At 39.2% G+C, this 24,630-nt stretch overlaps 1 protein-coding gene across 1 annotated transcript in view; it reads left to right on the top strand.

Moving 5' to 3' along the window:
* The window catches only part of LOC105995907 (chromosome unknown open reading frame, human C4orf45), a 51,435-nt gene that overhangs the window by 9,440 nt on the left and 17,365 nt on the right, over positions 1-24,630 (top strand). Inside the window, exon 3 of the mRNA XM_013029818.1 lies at positions 11,760-11,818. Within this exon, the coding sequence (XP_012885272.1) occupies positions 11,760-11,818 (59 nt within the window). The remainder of the gene's footprint in view (positions 1-11,759; positions 11,819-24,630) is intronic.

Below are 24,630 nucleotides of genomic sequence, written 5' to 3'. Positions count from 1 at the left end.
AGATGCCCCACCACAGATGAATGGATCCAAAAATTGTGGTATCTATACACAATGGAATATTATGCAGCCATTAGAAATGACAAAATAATGGAGCTAGAAGAAATCATATTGAGCAAGGTAAGCCAAGAGCAAAGAGATAAACAGTACATGGTCTCCCTGATAAGTGGATGTTAAATCCAAAATGTTAGGTGATATGACAAAATTAACAGGACTTAAGAAACAAAGAACTAGCCGGGCACTGGTGGCTCATGCCTATAATCCTAGCTACTCAGGAGGCTGAGATCTGAGGATCGCGGTTCAAAGCCAGCCCGGGCAGGAGAGACTGTGAGACTCCTATCTTCAATAAACCACCAGAAAACCGGAAGTGGCACTGTAGCTCAAGTGGTACAAAAAAAAAAAAAGAAAAGAAAAGAAACAAAGAACTTCCACTCATCTGGTCAAACCACTACTAAAGAACCTCATGCTGCTGATCACATGTATGGTATATATGTGTACACCGTTATATGTTATAGACCGTGATAGACACTTTGCTCCGGGAAAGTTAGAATGAGTTTGTGACTTTAAATGAGCATCACTATCCCACAATACTGTGAAATTTGGGAAATTATATAATCACTTAATCACAATAAAAAAAAACCACCAGAAAAATAAAATAAAATAAAATAAATTGTGGAAACCATCCATATAGTCAGTGTGAGAATAACTTGGTAAAGATTTTATTTTCATTATTTTTTAATTTAAGAAACATCACAGACTTTGGAAATATATCAGGAACAAATCATTGATATTTTGGGATATAAAAAAGCTAACCCTTCCTTCCCTCTCCCAACCTAACTCTTGCCATCCAGGGTGTCCTTCCTGACCTTTTATGAACTTATCTGGAAAAAAATATTGGCAGTATGACAGTGCTGAGTATGTTCAATACCAAAATACATACACAGCATTTCTTAAGAGAGTTCCTTCTCCCTTCCTCAAGATTCTCATTTACCTTTGGGCTTATTTAAAGCCACCATGAAACAGTTCTTAGTCTTCAGCCTCACTAAAAATACTACCATAATCTCCAGATTTTTTATTGTTGGATTGTGTGTGTGTGTGTGTGAGAGAGAGAGAGAGAGAGAGAGAGAGAGAAAGAGAGAGAGAGAGAGAGAGACAGGGAGAGGGAGGGAAACAGGGAGAGAGGGAGAGAGAGAGTGGTAAATTTGAGTTCCATGCTCTACCATTGAGCTGCAAATTATACAGCCTATATTGAATATTTAAAAAAGAAAAGCTGAGTGCTGATGGGCCACACTGTAAATCTAATTGCTTAGGAGGCTGAGATCTGAAGGTTAAAGTTTGTAGACAAGCCTGGATAGACACTCTTATCTCCAATTAACTAGCAAAAAAAAAATGGAAGTGTTTCTCAAGTAATAGAGCATCAGCCTTGTGCAAAAAAGCGAAGGGACAGCACTCAGGTCCTCAGTTCAAGCCACAGAATTAGTGAACATGCATACCCACACACATACACACACAGAGATCGAGATAATAAAGCTTCTCCCTTTAAACTAAGTTATAAAAGCAAAGTAGAAATAGCTTTTCTAAAATTAGCCATGCCTTTGCAGACTGATTTTTTTTCCAGATGGCAGTGTGTCTGGTTCTCACGTTTTACTTCTAACAGCTATTTGCATCTTAACAGTTTGTGGTTTAACATAAAAACAATTATATTAGCACTTTTCACTCTTAAGTGCTAGATAAAGTAATAAATAGTTGTGATGTCCTAAAAAGCCCTTAGTAAGGGGGTGCATAGGCTGACCATCTTCAGAATAAACCGAAGGAAATCATTTTCTTATAAAATCTTCCTTGCATGTGAATTTCCAGAAAATAAATGTTCAGTCTGATGCCTCCTTTCTTTGTCAAACTGTGAGAAAAAGGAGGCCTGTGTCATGGTGGATCACCTCCATGCACAGGGTTCTAGGCAGTTCCTTGAAGAACAGAGCATATTGAATAAGCCAGGCACAGAGGGACCAGTTTGGTTTCATCCCCTCATAGGCAGAATGAGTAAGTAAGACGCCATTTCACAAAAGCTGAGAGCAGAATGGCAGGTACCAGCAGCTGGGAGATATGGAGGAAGGCAGGATACAGGAAGAAGATCAGAGGACCACAAGTTACACTCAGATAGGAACAAGATATTCTAGTGTGTTAGTGACCATGGGTAAGAATTCTGAACTGTACATTTCAAAAGCAATACTCCTGAGGCAAAAGTCAGGATGATTAAGGTTCAGAAGTAAGTGGAGATAATGAGGGATGGGTAAAAATGATTAAAAACAGGTGTATTTGTTGCCTTACTTAGTAACTGTAACACCTTGCTCATCACCTTTTCAATAAAATTTTAAAAAACTTTTAACAAGTCTGACTTTTGGCTGAGAAGGTGGCTCAGTAGTAGAGTGCTTGCCTTGCATGCATGAGGCCCTGGGTTCAATACCTGAGCATCACATAAGCAGAAAAAGCAAGAAGTGGCACTGTGGCTCAAGTTGTAGAGCGCTAGACTTGAGCTGAAGAGCTGAGGGACAGCGCCCAGGCCCAGAGTTCAGGCCCCATGACCAAAAAATAAAGTCTGACTTTGACATATAAATAAACCTTACCTGTGGCTACTAAAATAAAAAAAAATATCATGATCCATTTTAACAAATAAGCTGAGTGTGGTAGTATGTGCCTGGGACCCCATGTAGGAGGCATGGGCAGAAGGATCGAGGTCCAAAAGCATGACCCTCTCTCAAATAAATAAAGAGAAGTGACATGGCTCTAGATGTAAAATACCTACCTACTGAATATGAAGTCTTGAATTCAAACCCCAATACAACTAGAAACAAAAATTATGTGCAAGTTCTATATTCTTGTTGGGGGGGGGAACGATCACTCTTGGTCAACATTTTTGTTCACAGTCAGTGCTTTACCACTTGGGCCATACCTCCATCTTCTGCCTTTTTGCAGGTAATTTGGAGATAAAAGTCTCTTAGATTTGCCTGCCTGGGTTGGCTTTGAACAATGATTCTCAGATTTTAGCTTTCCGAGATTATAGGTATGAGCCATGGGTGCCCAGCTTAACTCTAAGTTTTAATGTATCAGTTAAAATAAATTTAAAATATGGTTGATGGTTAAAAAAATAAATGAAAAGCACAACATATTTGGTAGATTCTGGTGGCCATCCAACCCTGAATGACCTCACCTCTCAACTAAGCTCTGTGCTTTCTCTCCCTGTTTGAGATGACTTCATTGATGACCAGGAAAACACATACATGCTACTTTTTACATTGTTCATTAGGATGTAGAGGGTGGAGGAGGGGAAAAAAAGAAAGAAAAATGTTCAATGTCATGTGATTTTATCCCTTTGCCAAGAAAACTTAAAGTACCCCAAATTTTAACTTTTGTAGGGTCTGACATATCTTGAATGTGTATCAACTGTAAACATTAGCTGTCTGCCAGCTGAGATCTGGAGGATCATAATTCAAGGCTAACCTCACCTCAATAAAGTCTGAGAGACTTGATCTCCAAAATAACCAGCCAAAAAATGAGCTGGAGATGTGGCTCAAGTGGTAGAATACCAACCACATAAGTATTAGGCTCTAAATACCAGGTTTTTCTTTCAAGGCCAGTGCCTTTTATAGAATAGTCAAGCTTCTTTTTTATGTTTTTATTGTAAAAATAGTGTACAGAGGGGCTACAGTTACATGAGTAAGGTAATGAGTACATTTCTTATCAAGCATTGTTAATTACAGTTACATGAGTAAGGTAATGAGTACATTTCTTATCAAGCATTGTTAACTTCCTCCTTTGTATTTCCTCTACTATCTCTTCCCTCCCAAGTTGTAAAGTTCATTTTCAACAAAGTGACTTGTACATCTTATTATTACAATGGGTATCCTTATTTCAGCATTTTGCTATTTCCCTTCCCCTCCCCAAATTAGAAAAATATATATACAAGATACAGGGCACTGACATCAAATACAGTGAAAACAGAGGTTATACCATGGGGGAAGAACATACAAAGAAACAAAAAAAATCACATAGTACATTTTAAATACATTAAAAATAATAGCAAGAAAGAAAAAACCAGTTGTGTCCCTATTTTGGGGTTCATTTCACTTAACATCATCTTATATGGTCATTTCACTTAACATCATCTTATATGGTCATATCTACATAGGCAAGCTTCTTAAAGTTAGTAATTAACTATATACCTTAGATTTTCAACAAATATTATTTTATACTGATAGAAGACACAGAAAGTTAAGGAAAGTTCATTAATAGAATACATTCTTTTAAATATAGTATGACTCCATAACCCAGATTTTTTATAGTATGTGAGCTGGTCTTTGGGCTTGAACTCAGGGCCTAGCACTGTCCCTGATCTTTTTACATTCAAGGCTAGAGCTCTACCACTTGAGCTATAGCTCCACTCCTGAGAACCTGGCTTTTTAATGTGTATTCTCAATGAATTCTGAATTTTTTTGCTTGATTTTGTAACAGAAGCACAGGTGGATAAAATACCAGGACATCTGTTGTCTAAATCTAGCATTGATCTTATCTCTCTAAGGGAAAATGCTTAAGGTATGATAAATTTACAAAGATAATTATCATTATTATTCATATACAATACTCTCAGAGTACCTCAACTAGATTGACAAAAATGCATAGAAAACATAAAAGTGACGAAACTTATTCTTTTCTCAGTATTGAGTTTTGGAAACCAAAGAACCTTAATGAGAAAGAGTTCATTAAACACTGGGGGCCTGTGTGGTCCTTGTGCTGTAGTTGGGCACATAAGAAACAGCAAGAAAAACAGGCTCCAGGAGACCCTGGTGACCTTCTGCTGGGGAAGAATTCATGGGAAAGTTTCTTCATTTTTGTTGTTGACAGTTTCACAGTGGCTTTTTAAAAATAATTTTAATTTTACTGTAAAGATTCTGTACCGAGGGGTTACAGTTACATGAGTAAGGCAATGAATACATTTCTTTTGTTGTTGTTGTTGTTGGTTGTGGGGCTTGAACTGTGGGCCTGGGCACTGTCCCTGTGCTCTTCAGCTCAAGGCTAGTGCTATACTACTTGAGCTATAGCCCCATTTCAATGAATAAATTTCTTGTCAAGCATTGTTACCCCTCCCTTGTTGTTCTCCCATTATCCCTTCCCTTCCCTTCCTGCAATGGGTCATCTTGTGCCACGTTTCAGCATTTTGTTATTCCCCTTCCCCTCCCCAAATTAGACAAATGTATATACAAGATTCAGCAAAATCAAGTACAGTGACAATGGGATATACCATAGGGGAAGAACACACAAATGAAACAAAAAAATCACATATTACATTAAAAACAACAACAAAGAAAGGCCTCTTGTATCCATATGTTGGAGTTCATTTCTCTTAGCATCATCTTATATGGTCATATGTACATAGCTTTTGAGCTTTTCTGCTCATGTGATAAAATTATCCTAGACGTATACTAATTATTGCAAAAGACGGAAACCATGGGTCCTATGTTTCTTTGGGCCTGGCTTACTTCACTTAATATAATTTTTTCCAAGTCTTTCCATTTCCTAACAAATGGGGCAGTGTCATTCTTCCTAATGGAAGCAAATAATTCTATTATATATATATATATATTTTTTTTCTTGATCCATTCACCTACTGAGGGGCATCTGGGTTGGTTCCATATCTTAGCTATGGTGAATAATGCTGTGATAAACATCATTGTGCTGGTACCTTTATATGACCTTGTTTGTGATCATTTGGGTAAATGCCCAGAAGTGAGATTGCTGGGTCATAGGGGAGCTCTATATGTATGTGGTCTTTTGAGGAAACTCCATACTTCTTTCCAGAGTTGTTGAACAAGTTCACACTCCCACCAGCAATGCAGTAGGGTTCCCTTTTGGTCATATCCCCTCCAGAATCTGTTGTTATTAGATTTCTTGATTATAGCCATTCTAACTGGGGTAAAGTGGGGTAGAATCTCAATGTTGTTTGTTTGTCGGGGTTTTTTGGTTGTTGTTGGTCATAGGGCTTGAACTCTGAGCCTGGGCACTGTCCCTGAGCTCTAAAGCTCAAGGCAAGCATTCTACCACTTGAGTCATAGAACCACTTCTAGTTTTCTAGTGGTTTATTAGAGATAAGAGTCTAACAGGCTTTCCTGCCTGGGCTGGCTTTGAACTGCAATCCTCAGATCTCAGCCTCCTGAGTAGCTAGGATTACATGCGTGAGCCACCACCCGGCTTCAATGTTGTTTTGATTTGCATTTTTTTTGGGGGGGAGGTCCAGTTGTGGGGCCTGAACTCTGGGCCTGGGCGCTGTCCCTCAGCTCTTCAGCTTGAGGCTAGCACTCTACCACTTGAGCCACAGCGCCACTTCCGGCTTTTTTTTCCCCTGCTTATGTGGTGCTGAGGAATCAAACCCAGGGCCTCATGTAGCAAAGCTCTACTTAAGCCACCTTTCCAGCCCAGATTTGCATTTCTTTTATGGTCAGAGAAGTTGAGCATTTCTTCATGTGTCTATTGGCTATTCTTATTTCTTCTTCAGAGAGGTCTTTCTTTTATATCTTTTAGCCCACTTACTAATGGCGTGGTTGTTTCTTTGAGGGTTTGTTTTTAGAATATTTAATTTTTTGAGTTCTGAGTATATTTTAGATATGAGGCCCTTGTCTGTTGTGTAGCTAGTGAAGATCTTCTCCCAATCTGTGAGCTTCCGATTGCTCTTACTAGCTATGCCCTTTGCCATGCCAACCCCATTTTCATATGGAACAATAAAAGACCCTGAATAGCAAAAACAATCCTTAGTAGAAAGAACAGTGCTGGAGGAATATCAATAACAATACCAAACTCTACTACAAAGCCATAATAATCAAAACAGCTTGGTACTGGCACAAGAACAAACTTGAGAACCAATGAAATAGAACTGAACACCCAGAAATGATCCCACAGATCTATACCCACTTAATATTTGATAAGGGAGCCAAAAAAATAGAATGGAAGAAAGACAGCCTCTTCAGTAAATGGTGCTGGCAAAATTGGTTAAACACCTGTAGGAAACTAAAGTTAGATACTTATATATCACCCTGCACCAGAATCAACTCCAGATGGATTAAAGACCTCAAAGTAAAAGCAGATACCCTGAAAACATTACAGAAAGGAACAGGAGAAACTCTAGGGCACAGGCCAAAATTTTCTTAATAAAGAACCAGAAGTACAGCAAATCAGAATGGCTTTTGTCTGCAGTTATGCTGGATGATCTCAAGCTACACTCCAAATATGATTTGAGCAACATATGTCTGAGATTGGTTTAATTTGACTCTCTGCTGACACAAAACAGCAGCCATTCAGTCTACCTCTTACTACCTCCAATTGACTTATACAGGGAAGATGACAATCCAGAAATGATGAAGGATTGAAATGGAGTTTCTCATGCATTTTTTGCCAAGATATTAATTTTTACATGAGCAAAAATAAATTGTGTGTGTATGTATGTGTGTGTGTACTGGTACCCTAACTTGAACTCAGCCCTCATACTTAACTCGCTGGTGTTCTACCACTTGAACCATGCCTCTAGTCTGGTATTTTGCTGGTAAATTGGATAAATAGACTCTCATAGTGTTTTCTACACAAGATGCCTTTGAACTATAATCCTCTAGGTCCCAGCATTTTGAGTAACTAGAATTACAGAAGTGAGCCATGATCACTGGCTTACATTCATCAATTTACAGCAAGCCTATTTGTTCTGAGAACAAACAGGTGGGTCAGAAGCTTGAGGATGGCAGGGTTGGTTGTCAGCTCTCTAAAGCTGACATCAGGGTATTCCTGTGGTAGTGATGTCATCTGAGGCTTGTGGTCTCCCCCACACTCATGTGGTTATGGTAGATTTCAGTTTCTTGTGGTTGTAGTGATGGTTGTTAGCCTGGATCATTCCTTAACCCCTAGAGTCAGCCTAAATTCTTACCATATAACCTCTTGACCTTTAAAGCCACCAATAGAGGTCTCCTTTATATCAAACTCCTCTCCTGCTCAATAGTCCTTTGCTAGAAAGGGTCTAGAGTCTTTCAAGAGCTCACCTGATTGAGAATCTCTCTTTCTTAAAGTTAACTCAAAAATTTGAGTCCTTCATTGCAACTACCAAAGCCTTTCAGAGTCGCAGCTAGCCTGGGAAAAAGTGTGTTTACCAGGAGTTGAGAATACCAGCCATTACCAGAATTCTGCCTAAAAGAGACCATAGTAATCCCTGAGATCATTGCTGAACAGATTAGATGAGCTGTGTGCGGAAAGCACTTAGCATAGGATTGGGGAAAACAAGGCTCAATAATGGGATCTAGCAGTATTGATATCTTAATGATATATTTTTCTACTTGTCTAGATTGTGTGTGTGTGTGTGTGTGTGTGTGTGTGTGTGTGTGTGTGTGTGTGTGTGTGCGTGTGCCAGTACTATGAACACAGGGCTTTGCATTCTCATTTGGCTTTTTTTGTTCAAGACTGGCACTTAAGTTACAGTTCCACTTCCAGATTTATTTTTCTTTTGGTAGTTAGAGATAAGAATCTCATGGATTTTTATACCTTTGATCCTTTGATCTTACATCTAAGTGAACTTGGATTTTTTTTAATTGATAGGTTTCTCTTCTGATTTCTTTAACAATAATCATCTTAGGTTATTTGTCATTATACTTGTTTTCTTTTTATCATTATCTTTAATCATATAAAGGGGTTTCAACATATCAATTTATGAGTACAATGCATTGTGATCAGTGTCACCCTTCTATTCTCCCTTTCAACCCCACCCATCCCCTCAAATTATGTGGCTCCATTTTCACATATGTACATTGAATATCATGACTGTATTCATCTGCTCCCCCACCACCTTACCCCTCCTTTGACAAAACATTTTTCAGCGTCCTCATTTTTGTTAAACTTTAAATTAGTTGTTCAGGGTAATAACACCACTGGGAATCCTCTCCTGTGAATATTTCAGTCATTTTCTTTAAGCACCCTAGAAACATAATAGAATATGTTGGTGGTTATTTGAACACTTCACAGAAAGCAGAGATGCTGGAACTGTTGTTAACAAACACAAAGCCAATGTTTCATCGCTTTGCTGAAAGCGAATGAATGAGTTCAACTAAGTTAAAAATATTGAAGTCAAAAGTGGAGCACGATACCATTCAGTCTATAACATGGCATAAAGTGAAGGGTGTTTGGATTTTTTCACAAGGAAAAAAATGCATCACAGGATGAAGATTTAAACATTGGCATTTCTCAGAAAGAATTGTTTTGTTTCTACCCATGCTCTGAATATAAAATGAATACTTCAAATGCTCCATTCATAGAAAGGTCTTTATGCTTGATCTCCCCGCAATGGCCCAGGTCTACAATAGGCAGTGGAATGCAATCTGGTAGCCTAGCCTCTGCAATGCTAGTGCTTCCCACTGGCTGTGGGAAGAAAGCTCTAAGGGGTTAACAGTAATATTTTGCAAATTGAGGAAAGTAGAGAAAAAATACATTAGCATGAGAAAAAGTAGCTTAGGGGACTTTTCCACTCAAATGTTTAGTACTGAGAGCTCTATATTTTCAAGGAGGCCACCAGACAAGGAAATTCTAGTGTACCCACATTCTCCGAATACATTGCTGCTATATTCACACTGCTCAGGAGAAAGACCTCATAGTTATGGGATCGAAAATAGTCCTTTCTAGTAAGGAAAGCCTAGCAAAAGTATTTAGAGTATCATAAAGAAGAGGATTCCTCCGGGATCCATTCCAGCAGCAAGATTATCTAAGTACGTTAGAGCTCTGCCAGAGGTGGTTGGAGAATAAAAGGGAAAGTTGTTGATGGTTTCAGTTTTTAACTAGATGAGTCCCAAATGTCTGCAATTAATTGAACTTCAACTTAACAGATTTGTCTCATTCAGAAATTGTGTCTGAATGTAATTAGTGGGTGGTCCCCTTTTATTAAAGTGTAGAGTTGTTTATATATGGTTTTGTAATAAATATCCAAGTTGAAGCTGTAATTATTTTTGCCAGTAACAAGTAGTCAAAATAAATGTAAAAGGTTTTCATTGATTTCTATAAAATGCAATCGAATAGATGTTTTTTATGAAGATATTAAATTATTTTTTATTTAGTTTTTGATGGTTCTGGGGATTGAACTTAGAACCTTGTGCTTACTATGCAGGCTCTCTGCCACTTGAGCCACATCTTGAACCCTTCTTTCATTTATTTTATTTTTGCCAGTATTAGGACTTGAACTCAGGACTTGAACTCAGGGCTTCATGCTAGGCATGTGTTTTATCACTTATCCATACCTCTATATCTTCATACACACATATATTTGCACTAGCCTTCAGCAAAAGCTCAGGGACAGCTTAATGGATAAAATCAATTTTCAGGCAATGATGTGATAGATATGTCAGGAATCAGTTTAATAATGAAGCAATTCCATGAACTTTAAAAAATATGCATACTACTTACTACTTTTGCATTTGCTACAGAATGAGGAGGCATCTTACTCCTTTCCTTTGTTCACTCATTTCATATGTGGACATTGAAGAAGTCAAGGTTGCTGGTTTTTTGGTTTGTGCAGGTGAAATACATAGTAAAACAATCCATAGATTCTCTGTAGCAGCAATAAGCAAAGTTATTTTTTTAAGCCAGAGTTTGGGGGGAAAGGAAGGAAAAAAGGGAAGGTCTTAAAAATGAATCTGGGCACCCACCAGTGGCTCATGCCTAGTTACTCAGGAGGCTAATGTCTGAAGAAGGCAGGAAAATTCATAAAACTCTTATCTCCAGTGAACAAGCAAAAGGCCCAAAGTGATAATGCAACAGTTCTGAGTGAAAAAGCTAAGCAAGAGTATAAAGCCCTGAGTTCAAGCTCCAGTAATGGCACAGTGAATAAATAAATAATCAAATAAATAAATATTAGGAAAATATAAAAATGGTACTAGGTCACTAGTACTAGATCACTGCTTTCTGAGATGCTATGAAGTTGGTGCCGATTCAATGTAAGTAAAAAATTAATTGCAAACTTAGGTGAAATACTTTTTGATAATTCATATCTTGTTTTCCCAACTCTAGTATGGAAAAACCTAGAAATAATGACAGAATCAAACCCTCACCAATGTGAGTTTCCTTGTTTCCCCACTTTTCAGGGTCTGGGGAAGGAATGATATGTAGTGATCATTCATTCACTGAAAATAAGTCATTCCAGGGCACATGGAGTATGTGGGGAATAGTTTGAATATGGAAATTTCTGCTAAGCTGCCAATATTCTATGCTTTCTGAAGGGAGTTTTCTGATCTGCACTTTTTATAGGTGTGTCCATCCAGCTCTTTCCTACGATATTGCCATTGCATTTTCTACCTGTGAGAAGATAAAGTAGTAAAAGCTAGAAAAAAAAAAAGAAAAAGAAAAAGCTAGAAAGTAGAGAAAGATAGACTATTTGTGCAAATAGTAAAGAGTAATTCAGAATGCTGCCTATTCATAGTCATAGGACAGGAAGTAGCTAAGGCAGGATGGATGAGACTGCTCTCAACTTGTCCTACCTTGCCCCAAGGAAAGTGGAACCCATCAGGCCATCTTATGGGCTTAGTCTTACAGTTCAGGAAACAAAACACGTCATTTCTCTTGGTTTCCTTGCAACTGAATTTAGCATTTCTTATTTTACTTCTCAACCTAATTTCTTCTTGATTAGGAAAATAGACCTTTAGCCTATTGGTGCTTGTTTGCATAGGTGTGATGGTACTTTTTTTTTTTTCTTTCTACAGCATGGAGAACTAAGTCTTGGTGCCCTTGATAAGTTAACCCACAGATATCAAAACCCATGGTGAGTACATATATATATATATACACATGTATATATTTGTGTGTGTACGTGTGTGTGGTGTGTGTGTGTGTATACATATGTATGTGTTTTCCTGGGGTTGACCCAAGAACCTTGTGATTGCTCTGTCACTCAAACTACACCCCCTAGTCTTTTTATTTTTATTCTGCTTTTGAGATAGAATCTTGCTTTGTTCAGAATGGCCTAGAACTCAAGATTCTCCTGCTTCTGTTAAATAGTGGCACACACCACTATTTAACTTTTTAAACTACATTACCACTTTATTTTTACCTCATATAGATTTAGAAAATGAAAGTTATGAATTTTTGTTTTTATTTATTTTTATGCTGGTCTGGGGCTTGAACTAAGGGCCTGGGTACTGTCCCATTACTTTTTCACTCAAAGCTGGTACTAGACCATTTGAGACACACCCCCAATTCTAGTTTTATGCTCATAGAATGTCAAAGAGCTAGGTGCTGAGGGCACATGCCTGTAATCCTAGCTACTCCGGAGGCTGAGATCTGAGGATTTTTGATTCAAAGCCTAGTCAGGCAGGAAAGTCCATGAGACTTTCTTTGGGGAGGGTGTCCAGTCGTGGGGTCTGAACTCTGGGCCTGGGCACTGGCTAGCGCTCTACCACTTGAGCCACAGCGCCACTTCCGGCTTTTTTTTTGCTTATGTGGTGCTGAGGAATCGAACCCAGGGCCTCAGGCATGCAAGGCAAGCGCTCTACCACTGAGCCACCTTCCCAGCCCCTCCATGAGACTCTTATCCCCGATTAATCACCAGAAAACTAGAAGTGATGTTCTGACTCAAAGTTGTAGAGTGCTAACCTCAGCAAAAAAAAAAAAAAAAAGAGCTCAGGGACAGTGCCCAGGCCCTATGTTAAGCCCCATGACCAAAACAAACAAACGAACAAACAAAAAAAAACCCTCTCATAGACTTGAACCATGATCTGAGCTTCCTCAGTAGCTAAAGTTATAGGTGTAAGCCACCAGTGCTTAGTAAATTTTTGTTTTAGTGAACAGAATGAAGTTTGTTATCTTCTAGGTTTAATTAGGGAATGGAAAGTAAAAGAAGCAGAATTATAACAAGAAATTAATAGAATACAGTGGAGGAAAGAGATACACACCTACAGCAATTAAGAATGAGAGATGCAAGCCTACAGTGATTAAGAATGGTACCTGAATTAACTGAAACTTTATAACTACTGCTTTCTGTGGGGGAAAATCATATAAAGGGGTTTTTGCTGTTGTTTTTAAAAACACTCCTTTCATGCTGTTGGCCTAGAAACAATAATAATGGGTAGCCTTGGTTAATAAATATAATCTTGCTAAAGACACAGAGGAGCTTGAATTCATGCTGTCTTTGGGTAGCTTGTAGTGAGAAGCAACATGTTAGTTGATGGTTTGTGAAATTGTGGGAAAAGAGCAAAAACTAAGCTCGTCTTGGAGACAAAGCATAGAATTCAGACTTCTGAGTGGGAGGGGTCAACTAGCTCTCACAACATGGAGGATTAAATGTTTTCTTTGTTGTTGTAAGTTCTTGGATGTGAGTTTCCAAGGCCTGTTTTTCCTGTGTTCAGTTCTGAAGGGTACACTGACATATGCAAAAAGATTAGATTTGAGTCTCTTTCTCTGTACAACAAACCCTACCTGTCAAAGGCTTATCAGGTACTTCAGGTACTATTTCAAGACGATCTCACTGGTAATTTCTAACAGGTTTGTTGGGCTCAGGTATTTATAAAACTACCATCCTCTGAGAGATAAGGTGAGAACCAAGTGGATAAAACCAAGGGAAGAGGAAGAGCTGAGGGCATCCACCCAGGGCCACGTAAATGAAAAACCAGGGAGGAAAGGCAGTTTAGGACAACAAAGGGTAATAACCACTGGGCAAATTTTAAAGGAGGATTTAATATCACTAGGCACTGGTGGCTAATGCCTGTAATCCTAGCTAGAGAGAAGGCTAAGATCTGAGGATCATGGTTCAAAGTTAGCCAGGAAAGTCAATGTAACTTTTATCTCTAATAACTACCAAAAAAAGCTAGAATTGGAGCTGTGCTTCAAGTGGTAGAGCACTAGCCTTAAGCATAAAAATTTAGAAACAGCATATAGGCCTTGGGTTCAAGCTCCAGGACTGGCACCAAAAAGGAGGGTGGGTAGGGGCTTAATATGAGGAAACAATTAATAGCTTGGGTTATAGTGGCCTCAAAAAAGCAGAGTGATTTGAGTCAGAGTGATTTATCACCAGTGATAATGTTTGTGTATTGACAATAGACCAGAGTCCCTTTGTTTATGAGTAGCTTTGAAATCTTTTATTTTTTTGTTACTGAGTTTTTATGTGGGTGTTAGGGTAATCCAGACCTCACACTCCTTTTTTCACTCAAAGCTGGCACTCTACTTTGTGAGTCACACCTCCATTTCCGGCTTTTTGCTGGTTCATTAGAGATAAAAGTCTCTTGGATTTTTCTTCCTGGGCTGGCTTTGAACTGGAATCCTTAGACTTCAGCCTGCTGAGTAGCTAGGATTACAGGCCTGAGCCACCAGCACTTGGCCATAACTTCAGAATTTTTAACTGACTTGAAATTAGTTAAATAATCATTTGAATGCAGTGTCCAAATGCAATGCTTCTTTTTCCCTTCCATGTAAAGCTGAATTGAATCTACTGTGTGTTGGGAAATTTATTGCTTTAAAGATTAATGAAGAGGGGCTAGGAAGGTGGCTCAGTGGTAGAGTGCTTGCCTTGCATGCATGAGGCCCTGGGTTCGATTCCTCAGCACCACATAAGCAAAAAGAAAAAGGCCAGAAGTGGCACTGTGGCTCAAGTGGTAGAGCACTAGCCTTGAGCTGAAGAGCTGAGGGACAGCGCCCAGGCCCAGAGTTCAGGCCCCACAACTGGACCAAAAAATATATATATATAAAAAAGATTAATGAAGATACTCTGGGTGCTGGTGGCTCACACCTGTAATCCTAGCTACTCAGAAGCCTGAGATCTAAGGATCATGGTTCAAAGCCAGCCTAGGCAGGGAAGGCCATGAGACTCTTATCTCCAGAAAAAAGGAAGTGGCACTGTGGCTTAAGTAGTAGAGCACTAGCCTTGAGCAAAAAGCAGAGGCACAGTGCCTAGGCCCAGAGTTCAAGCCCCATGACTGACCAAAAAAAAAAAAAGATTAATGAAGATGTGCCTCAGAAGATGTGACATGATGACGTGTATCAGGTGGTTGGAATGTAAAATGATAAGCAGGGTCCTCACTCTCAAGCTGCTCTCATAGACTTTCAAGATAGACAGATGTGAGCAGAGGTAGCCAGGCAAAGCACACCACAGGAGAATGGTAATTGGGTGTGGGGTAGCCCTTTTGTTTTCTTCAGAAATAAAACAAACATGTTCTTGTTTTAAAAGCTCATTTCTCTAGATATGTAGCCAGATGATTTAATCATTTTTATATAGTCTCTTCTGTTTGTAATTGGATGTTTTCCAACACATACAGACAGTACTTGTAATTGCAACAAAAAGACTGAAAAGTGCAGATAGGAAGTATAGGAACAGCTTGCAGAGCAGAGGTCATAAGAAAATGCACTAGTAAATGAAGAATTGGCAGGACTTTTTGTCTTAAAGGTAACAAACTCTTTCAAAGTTGCATTTGAAGACCCACCCAATCCTGAGCTTTTAGCAAGTATTGGAAAGCAGACTTTAACAATTTAAAGTCTGCCTTTCTCTTTTATTTTCTGACAATCAAAACCTTTTTACAATAATGCTTTTTGGTATTGTGACTAAATACCCCAGATGATCAACTTAAAAGAAGGAAAGAGTTTGATGTTTGGTATTGATATTCCTCCAGCACTGTTCTTTCTGCTAAGCATTGTTTTTTGCTATTCGGGGTCTTTTATTGTTCCATATGAATTTTTGGATTGCTTCTTCTATTTCATTGAAGAATGAGGTTGAGATATTGATGGGTATTCCACTGAATTTGTAGATAGCCTTTGGTAGTATTGCCATTTTCATGATGTTGATCCTCCCAATCCAGGACATGGGAGGTTTTTCCACTTCCTTAGTTCTGCTTTAATTTCCTTTTTCAGGTATTTAAAGTTTTCATAGCGTCCTTCACTTCCTTGATTAAGTTAGGTATTTTTTTTTTGGAGGGGTGGTTATTACAAAGGGAGTTGCTTTCCTGATTTTAGCCACACTCTTCTCATTATTAGCATACAGAAAAGCCACTGATCTTTTTTTTTTTGTCGGTTGTGGGGCTTGAACTCTGGACCTGGCCACTGTCCCTAAGCTCTTCAGCTCAAGGCTAGTGCTCTACCACTTGAGCCACAGTGCCAATCCTGGTTTTCTGGTGGTTAATTGGGGACTTTCCTTCCCCGGGCTGGCTTTGAACCACAGTCCTCTCAGATCTCAGCCTCCTGAGTAGCTGGGATTACAGGCATGAGCCTCTCACCTGGCCAAGTCATTGGTTTTTGAGGGTTACTTTTATACCCTGATACTTTGCTGAAGTTTCAGATCAGCTAGAGTAACTTGGAATTGGAGTCCATTGGGATTCTTTAAATACAAGATCATGTCGTCTGCAAAGAGAGAGTTTTGCTTCATCTTTCCCTATTTGGATCCCCTTTGTGTTAGCATCTTGCCTTATTGCTCTAGTTGGGCATTCTAATACTAAATTGAAGAGGAATGGAGAGAGCGGACATCCTCGCATTATTTACCATAGCTAAGATATGGAGCCAACTCAGATACCCCTCAGTAGATGAGTGGATCAAGAAAATGTGATACACACACACACATACACACACACAAACACACAATGGAATTCTATGCTTCCATCAGAAAGACTGATACCACTCCATTTTTAAGGAAATGGAAAGACTTGGAAAAAAACATATGAAGTGAAGTAAGCCAGACCCAAAGAAACATAGGTTCCATGGTTTCCTTTATTTGCAGTAATTAGTATATGTCTAGGGTAATCTTAGCAGATGAGTAGAATATCTCAACAGCTATATATATATATGGCCATATAAGATGATTCTAAGCAAAGTGAACTCCAAGACATGACATAAGAGTTTTTTCTTGGTTGTTGTTTTTAAAGTACTGTGTGATTTTTTTTGTATGTTCGTCCATCTATGGTATGTCTTCTGTTGGTACCCTAGTATTGAATTAGAGAAGGGACAGGGAACAATAGAGTGGTGAAACAAAGGACGGGGGGGAAATCAATGCAACAGTGATATACACAAGACAATATGTTGGAAATGATCTGCACAACTTGGGGAGCCCTGTTGCAGGGAGGGAAAGTAGGAAAAAATTGAGGGAAAGGAAACAAGGTTGACAAGAAATGTACTCATTACCTTACTTATGTAACTGTAACCCCTCTGTACATCACTTTGACAATAAAAAAATAAAAAAAAACAGTACTGCACTAAAGAAAAAAAAAGAAAGAAAGATTTGTTTGGGCTCATAGTACAGAGGTTTCAATCCACCATCACTTTTCCTGTTGCTTATGCATGGAGTGAGTGGCACAGTACCTCATGTGGAACAGGGGCATAGTTCACCTAGTGGTAGGGGGAGGTAGCAAGAGAGACAGGAAGGAACAATAGGCCCAATATCTCCTTCAAGAGCACATCTCCAGTGACCTAGCTTCCTTCCTTGAGGCTACACCTCCTAAAGTTCCATCATCCCCCAACAGTTTTACAGACTGGAGACCAAGACTTGGGACAGGTCTTTGGAGACATTCAGGATTCAAACAATCTCAAGGTTCTTGAGTCACTGAACTCTGAAAATTTATTATTATTAGAGGCAAAACTCCCTTAGCTATTTGGAGTATAACTTCTTGTTTTGTTAGTTGGGATCATGGTGCAATTAAATAGTGAACATGAGAGTCATCTTAAAGATCAAGGTTTTTCTAGAGCTTCATTGAAATATACAAGTGTGGAAAGGGAGAACACTCCTGTTAGTCCTTTCTATTATTTTTTCTTTCTTGTCCTAGAGTTTGAATTCAGGGGCTCACACTTGCTACCACTGAATCACAAACTCCAACTCCTTTTACATTTAATTTTTGGGGGGATTTTTTTGGTTTGTTTGTTTGTTTTTTAATTGGGTTTCATGCTTTTTGCCCAGGTTAATCTCCGATCACAAGATTACTGGTATAAACCACCATGCTCTTAGCTTTCTTTCTATTCTTTTTTTTTTTTGAGAGGAGACATATTATACTTGAACTCAGGGCCTCACAATAGCAGTCATGTTTCTAGTCCCCTAATCCATCTTTGCTTTAGTTATTTTCAGATAAGGGCTCACATTTTTGCTCTGGGCTAATCTCAGACTACAGTCCACCTACCTATGTTATCCACTTAGCTGAGATTAGAAGCATAATTGCCATGTCCAGTTTATTGTTTGAGATGGGGTTTTACTTTTTTTGCTCAGGCTGGTTTCAAACTCTGATCTTCCTAATCTCTGCCTCCAAAGTAGATGGGATTATAAACATTCACTATCATGCCTGGCCTCTTTATAACTCTTGATTCAGTAAATGTGCTGTGTCAGTTTCAAATCAAAAGCAAGTATTAGTGATTAATTGGTCATTTGTCTTCTTTCCAGTATGTGTTGATTTTCTTTCCCTTAGAGCAAGTGAGATAACAAGGGTATGTTACAAATCCAAACCTGCAACTTAAAATGTCCCTCAAATTAAAAATACTCAAGACAAATTGATTCGGGACCTCACTGCCATGTTTACAGATCAGAAAAAAAAGAAGGTGGGAAAGTACTTTTGTAAATAGTCTCTGGAAATCTTCCCCACTTTCTTAATGCCACACTTAGAATCTGTGGAAAAACATTTCAGGTCATGAAATAAACTAGTCTTTGACATCTTTCCATTAGTCACCCAGTCAGAAAAAGGAGCTACAATAGGAGCTCACACAGAGAATTTGGCCCAGACACCAGCTCCCACCAATCTGACATAGCATTCACAGGTCCAGCTTCTCCCCTCCCTCCCTCCTTTCATTATTTTCTTTCTTCATTCCTTTCTTGGAAGTACTGAGGTTTGAACTCAGATCCTTGAGCTCGCTAAGGATATCCTATTATCATTAAGCCTTGCCTCCAGCCTTGATTTTTGCTGGATGTTTTCAGATAAGGTCTTGCTTCCTGATGGGGCCCTACTTATGTTAGGGTTACCTAGTTGCTAGGATAACAGGCACACACCACATGTCTAGCTTCTTCATTGAGAAGGGATCTTGTAAACATTTTTCTGCTTAGGCATGCCTCAGATTGTGATTCCAACAATTTCAGCCTCCCAAGTAGCCAGAATCCTCATCTTGTTTCCATATGAATTTTTTAATCTACTTTTTTTTGTCATACCTGGAATGATTCTTTAACTACCTCAAAACCCTTCCTCATATGAATTTTTGATTTTTTCATATGATCAGGGATTAGTCACTCAATTGTAATTCTGTAATTATTCCTTTAGTGCATACTATTGATTTAGTTATCACACTATGTGGTATGTCTTAAAGCATTGGGGAAATAAAGATAAATTTTAAAAGTCACATGAGATCAAGAAGGAGACACAAAAATAGGACATCATAACAACAATTTAATCTGAAAGAAGACTGAACAGGAGGCAGTGTTCCATGGCTGCTCACAGTGGGAGACAACTCTAGCTCCCTGGAAGCCCTGTTCACACTTCAAAACACAATCTGGACACATTCCCTCCTGTGCATCCTTTAACACTTTCATAGGCTTCAGTTCTGATTCTACTTTTAAGCCTATGACTCAACTCCACTGTGTGTTGATCTTCCCTCAGAAGACTGTGAGGAATGGAAATGCTGTGACTTTTCTTTCTTTCCTTATTTCCCTTATTTAACCCAGTCCTTGGCATTTACAAGGCACTCAATGCATCTCCATTCAATTATATATAAAAATCAGGTCTGGTCCTTACTGCATGAATAGCAGCACAGATTGGTAGAGATCAGGATGAGGAAATAAATGAGGTCAGGTTTTGAGGACTTCCTGGTAGAAGATAAAAGGGTTTGAAAGGAACCTTTTAGGAAAATGTTTAGCTTCCTCCTTGTGTGAATTTTTCACACGTGTAAATTAAAGACTCACTGAAATGAGGACATCTTACAGGATTATTCATGTGCAAATATTGTTCTAGAAGGGAATGATGACATGCCTGTGGCCTATATCATGACATGGTTATCGGCAATGGCCAAGGTTTCTGATTCTGGTGGTTGAACTGAGCTATGTCTCTGTAACTCAGGAAGAAAAAAAGGTGAGGGCTGCATGTAGATCATAAAGAAAGGCTAGGGACCTAGTGTGTGTGTGTGTGTGTGTGTGTGTGTGTGTGTGTGTGTGTAAAATCATAAGGAGAAGTCAGGGGATGTGTGTAGTTTGTTCTCATCCTTTAAAACCTTTGCTCTCTTCTCATGCTTGGTACCCTTTGGCTGTTCTAAACTCAGAATTGTACCCCCATCCCACACCTACTGTCAAGGCCATAGTTTTTAGTGTCCTTACAACATCATTCTGAAGATACATCATAAATTGAGCAAGTAGGTGGCCAACATCAGCTTTTGTTGAGTTTCTCTGTGGTGCGCTCATATGTACTTATGGTGTCTTACACAGTTATACACACACTTTCTCTTTCCATTCTCCCCTCCCCCTGTCTTACTGTCTAATCTCTTAACTTGGTTCATGTTCTGTTTAATCATCTAAGTTATTATGTATATGGATATGTATATTTATTTATGTATATGTTCATGAGTATGTATGTATTTTTTTTAATCTTGGTTTTTCTAGCTTAGTAGGATGTCCTCTATTTGCATCCATTTTCCTGCAAATGGCATGATTTCATTTATATATATTATATAATATTGCATATTATATTATATACACATATATACTTCTTTTTTGGGGGGGGTCGGGTCGTGGGGCCTGAACTCTGGGCCTGGGCGCTGTTCCTCAGCTCTTCAGCTCAAGGCTAGCGCTCAACCACTTGAGCCACAGCGCCACTTCTGGCTTTTTTCTTTTTGCTTATGTGGTGCTGAGGAATTGAATCCCGGGCCTCAGACATGCAAGGTAAGCACTCTACCACTGAGCCACCTTCCCAGCCCCCATATATACTTCTTTATATGTTGTAAGGCACCTTGGTTGATTCCATTATTTGGCTATTATAAGCAATGTTCAAAGATATAACTTTTATTGATTTATTTTGGCAACATGAAGGGAGTCAACTTGGGTCCTTATACTTGCTAAATAGGAACTCTGCCACACAAACCATATCTTGAGTACCTAGAAGGTATAATTAAAAGAAGTGCAATTCTGTGTTAGCAGTAATATAAAGTTAAAATAACCTAATATTCCCCAAGCACATTTGTGAGACTATGTCCCTATATAATGATTAAGAGTAGCAGCTGTGCTAACAGACTTTGTAAGTTCAAGTCATAGCTTCACTTTCCACTAGCTGTGCAACTTTGGAGAAATTATTCAAAGAAAGCTTCACTTTCCCAATCTGTCAAATAATGGTAATATATTTTACCCTACAAGGTTATTGTATAGATTGTATGCTTACATGTACAACACTTAATATATGCTAAGTGCTTAATAAGTAGTGTTGACATAACCAGGTATGATAAGAAACTATAGTCGGGTGTGGTGATTTATGTTTATAATCCTAGCTACTTGAGAGGCTGAGATCAGGATTCAATGCTAGACCAGACAAAAAGTTTTCAAGATCTTCGTCTCAGTCAATAAAAAACTGAATGTGAGCTGGGTGCCAGTTGCTTATTATTGTAATTCTATCTACTCAGGAGGCTGAGATCTGAGGACTGTGGTTCGAAGCCAGCCTGGGCAGGAAAATCCATGAGCCTCTAATTAACCACCAGAAAACCAGAAGTAAAGCTGTGGTTCAAAGTGGTAGAGTACTAGCCTTGAGCAAAAAGCTCAGGAACAGCACCCAAAGGTCTGAATTCAAGCCCCAGTGCCACCACACATAGAAAAAATTCTCAGGCAGAAATAACATGAATTGGGCTGGGAAGGTGGCTCAGTGGTAGAGCACTTGCCTTGCATGCATGAGGCCCTGGGTTCGATTCCTCAGCACCACATAAGCAGGAAAAAAAAGCCGGAGGTGGTGCTGTGGCTCAAGTGGTAGAGCGCTAGCCTTGAGCTGAAGAGCTGAGGGACAGTACCCAGGCCCAGACTTCAGACCCCACGACTGGACCCCCCAAAAAAAAAGAAAAAGAAAAAAAAGAAATAACATGAATTTCCATATTGAAATCTCCACGAAATGTGAATGAAAAACAAGAAAACAAAGCACTGTACTGGGGTATTGCTAGTTCCATCCAGCAGATACTGGGGATGGATGAAAAGTATACCCATGCAGTGTTATTTCATAATCTTTTGCACATTGACAGACATCGTAAAACCAAAGATGTCTTCTCCATCCTCCACTTTTATAAGGTCTGATTGTCTCAGGGCTAGCTTAAAGAAACAGATCAAAAATATATGTTCCGGGGGCTGGGAAGGTGGCTCAGTGGTAGAGCATTTACCTTGCATGCTTGCAGCCCTGGGTTCAATTCCTCAGCACCACATAGCAGAAAAAAAAAAGCCAGAAGTGGCGCTGTGGCTCAAGTGGTAGAGTGCTAGCCTTGAGCTGAAGAGTGCCCAGGCCCAGAGTTCAGGCCCATGACAGGACACTGCCTCCCCCCCATCCCCCCCCCAAAATATATATATATATATATATATATATATATATATATATATATATATTCCAAGAGGTAGATAACAGAATGAGATAAATAGTTTTGGTAACATATCCAGGATACCATAAGCATTCATCCCTGTCTTTTGACAGGATTACTGCAAGAGGTCAGACACATTTAGCCTACACAATCATACAACCAGCAGGTTTCCCATCATTCATTTTCCATGCATTCATATTTCCTGCACCCTGTCAAAGCTCCTGCAGGGCTTTAGGTTTCTCCCACAGGGCTCTTCCTACAGGGTGTTACTGTGCAACTTCCTAATACTGGGGTGAGGAGACAACTCTGAACCTCCCATAGGAGAAGCAGAGGTCCACCCAGGATGAAGAGTCCATGTGTGTCTCAATTCTCAACATTCATTCTGAATCTAGACGGTCCTAACCAGGCCCATGGCTTCTATATCTGATAGAAAATTATTCCAGCCAAAAATTCCATCAAGCAGGAAGATAGAAAACAGGCACTTCCAAGCATGTAGGTCACTAAAATAAAAAGTGCTTCAAAGCATCTTTCCTAAGAAGTAAGCAGGAAAATGTGTTGTAGCAAGAGAGGGGTTAAACAAAAAAGAGAGAGAGAGAGAGAGAGAAAGAGTCATCCAAAAAATTAAAAGCCAGTATAGGTGCTGTGCTAGGGGAATTTCCAAGATGGTGTCACAGGAAAAGTCCAGCAGGTCAGACACTAGTGGTTGGGGGAGAGGGTTGAACGGGGGTCAAGAGAGTTGTCAGTTCAGATGAAATCAGGGGAAAGGGGGTACTTTGGTGTGTGTGGGGTGATTACATTCCAGAAAGGTCTAATAGGCTGAAAGTAGTTTTAGAAAAGGGGCTATTTGAGTCAAGTAGCAAGGGGATATCTTTTATAAGCATTTTTAATATTGCTTACATGTATGCTATGTGTACTTAATTTAAAAAGCACTGTTTGAAAAGTTATTTGATAAAAATAAAAATTAACCTATAGGGGTTAATAGTCAACTAGAATTTCAATAAGTAGGACTCTTAAACTGAAAAAAGAGAATTCCAATCTAAAAATCAGGACTGTTGGTGTTAAAGGAACATTTAGAGACCTGACTAAGCCAAGTTTTTTTTTGTTTATGCAGACATGTGCAAGGTATGCCTTTATTCAGCACCAGCTGGGTGGATGTGGAGAAAATTGCCTGTTTTATTCCACAAGAAATACTGCCAAAACCAGTTGTTAAACTAGTACAGACTTAATGACAGGCACTCTTTAAAAATATATTGGTACATAAATGCATGCTTGTTTCTTGGAGTTATTTTCTTCAAAACATCCATAAATCTTGACAGCTTTCTATTTTTAAGGTTGTCAGTGCCTGAAACACTGGTGGGATTTCCAGAAGCAGAAAGTAGCAATGTTTTGCTGTTTTTGAGATTCTCAGCATTCAATCCTCATTTGGTCTTATAAGTTCTTTAACCAGAACTTTCTCTACTCTTCTTTCTGCATCTCTTCTCTCCCCACCCTTTCAGCTGGAAGGCTTCTTAGAAAGCCATTGCCCAGCCCATGGGTTCTGTGGCAGTGCCACACAGAGAGCTGGTACTAATTGATCCATTCACTACCCAAGTGCTGATATTTTCCAGGTACCTGATAGGCCTGAGGACTCAGGAGACAGACACAGTGCCAGCTTCCCTTGCATTCCATCAGGGGAGATGGGGGACATTTATCATCAGACATTTGATTGTAGACATAGAAGTTGCTGGGATGGATAAGTGCAGGTTGCACATAAATGTTTGTGGAGTGTATATTTTTCCCCTTAGTATGGAGCACTGAGAGAAAAAGGATAAGATGTAACTGATTTTGAAAATCAATTATTTTTCATAAGCACATCTAGCTAAAGGATAGACTGTGGTATTCTCATGAGAAATACTGACTAGTCTATTACAGCATGCCCTGGTAGGGTAACGTTCAGTCCACAGTGTTGCTGTTCACCGCCAGTTCCTAATACAGACATGTAAGTGCTTAAGATGAGATACCTAACAGAGAAGGAGGGAGCTATCCCAAACTCATTCTACGAAGCCAATATCACACTCATCCCCAAACCAGGCAAAGACCCAACCAAAAAGGGGAATTACAGGC

This window comes from Dipodomys ordii, unplaced genomic scaffold (genome assembly GCF_000151885.1).
Source record: "Dipodomys ordii isolate 6190 unplaced genomic scaffold, Dord_2.0 Scaffold123, whole genome shotgun sequence".
Taxonomy (NCBI): Eukaryota; Metazoa; Chordata; class Mammalia; order Rodentia; family Heteromyidae; genus Dipodomys; species Dipodomys ordii.
Note: the sequence above shows the minus strand (reverse complement) of the source record. Positions and strands in the feature narration are given on the sequence as shown.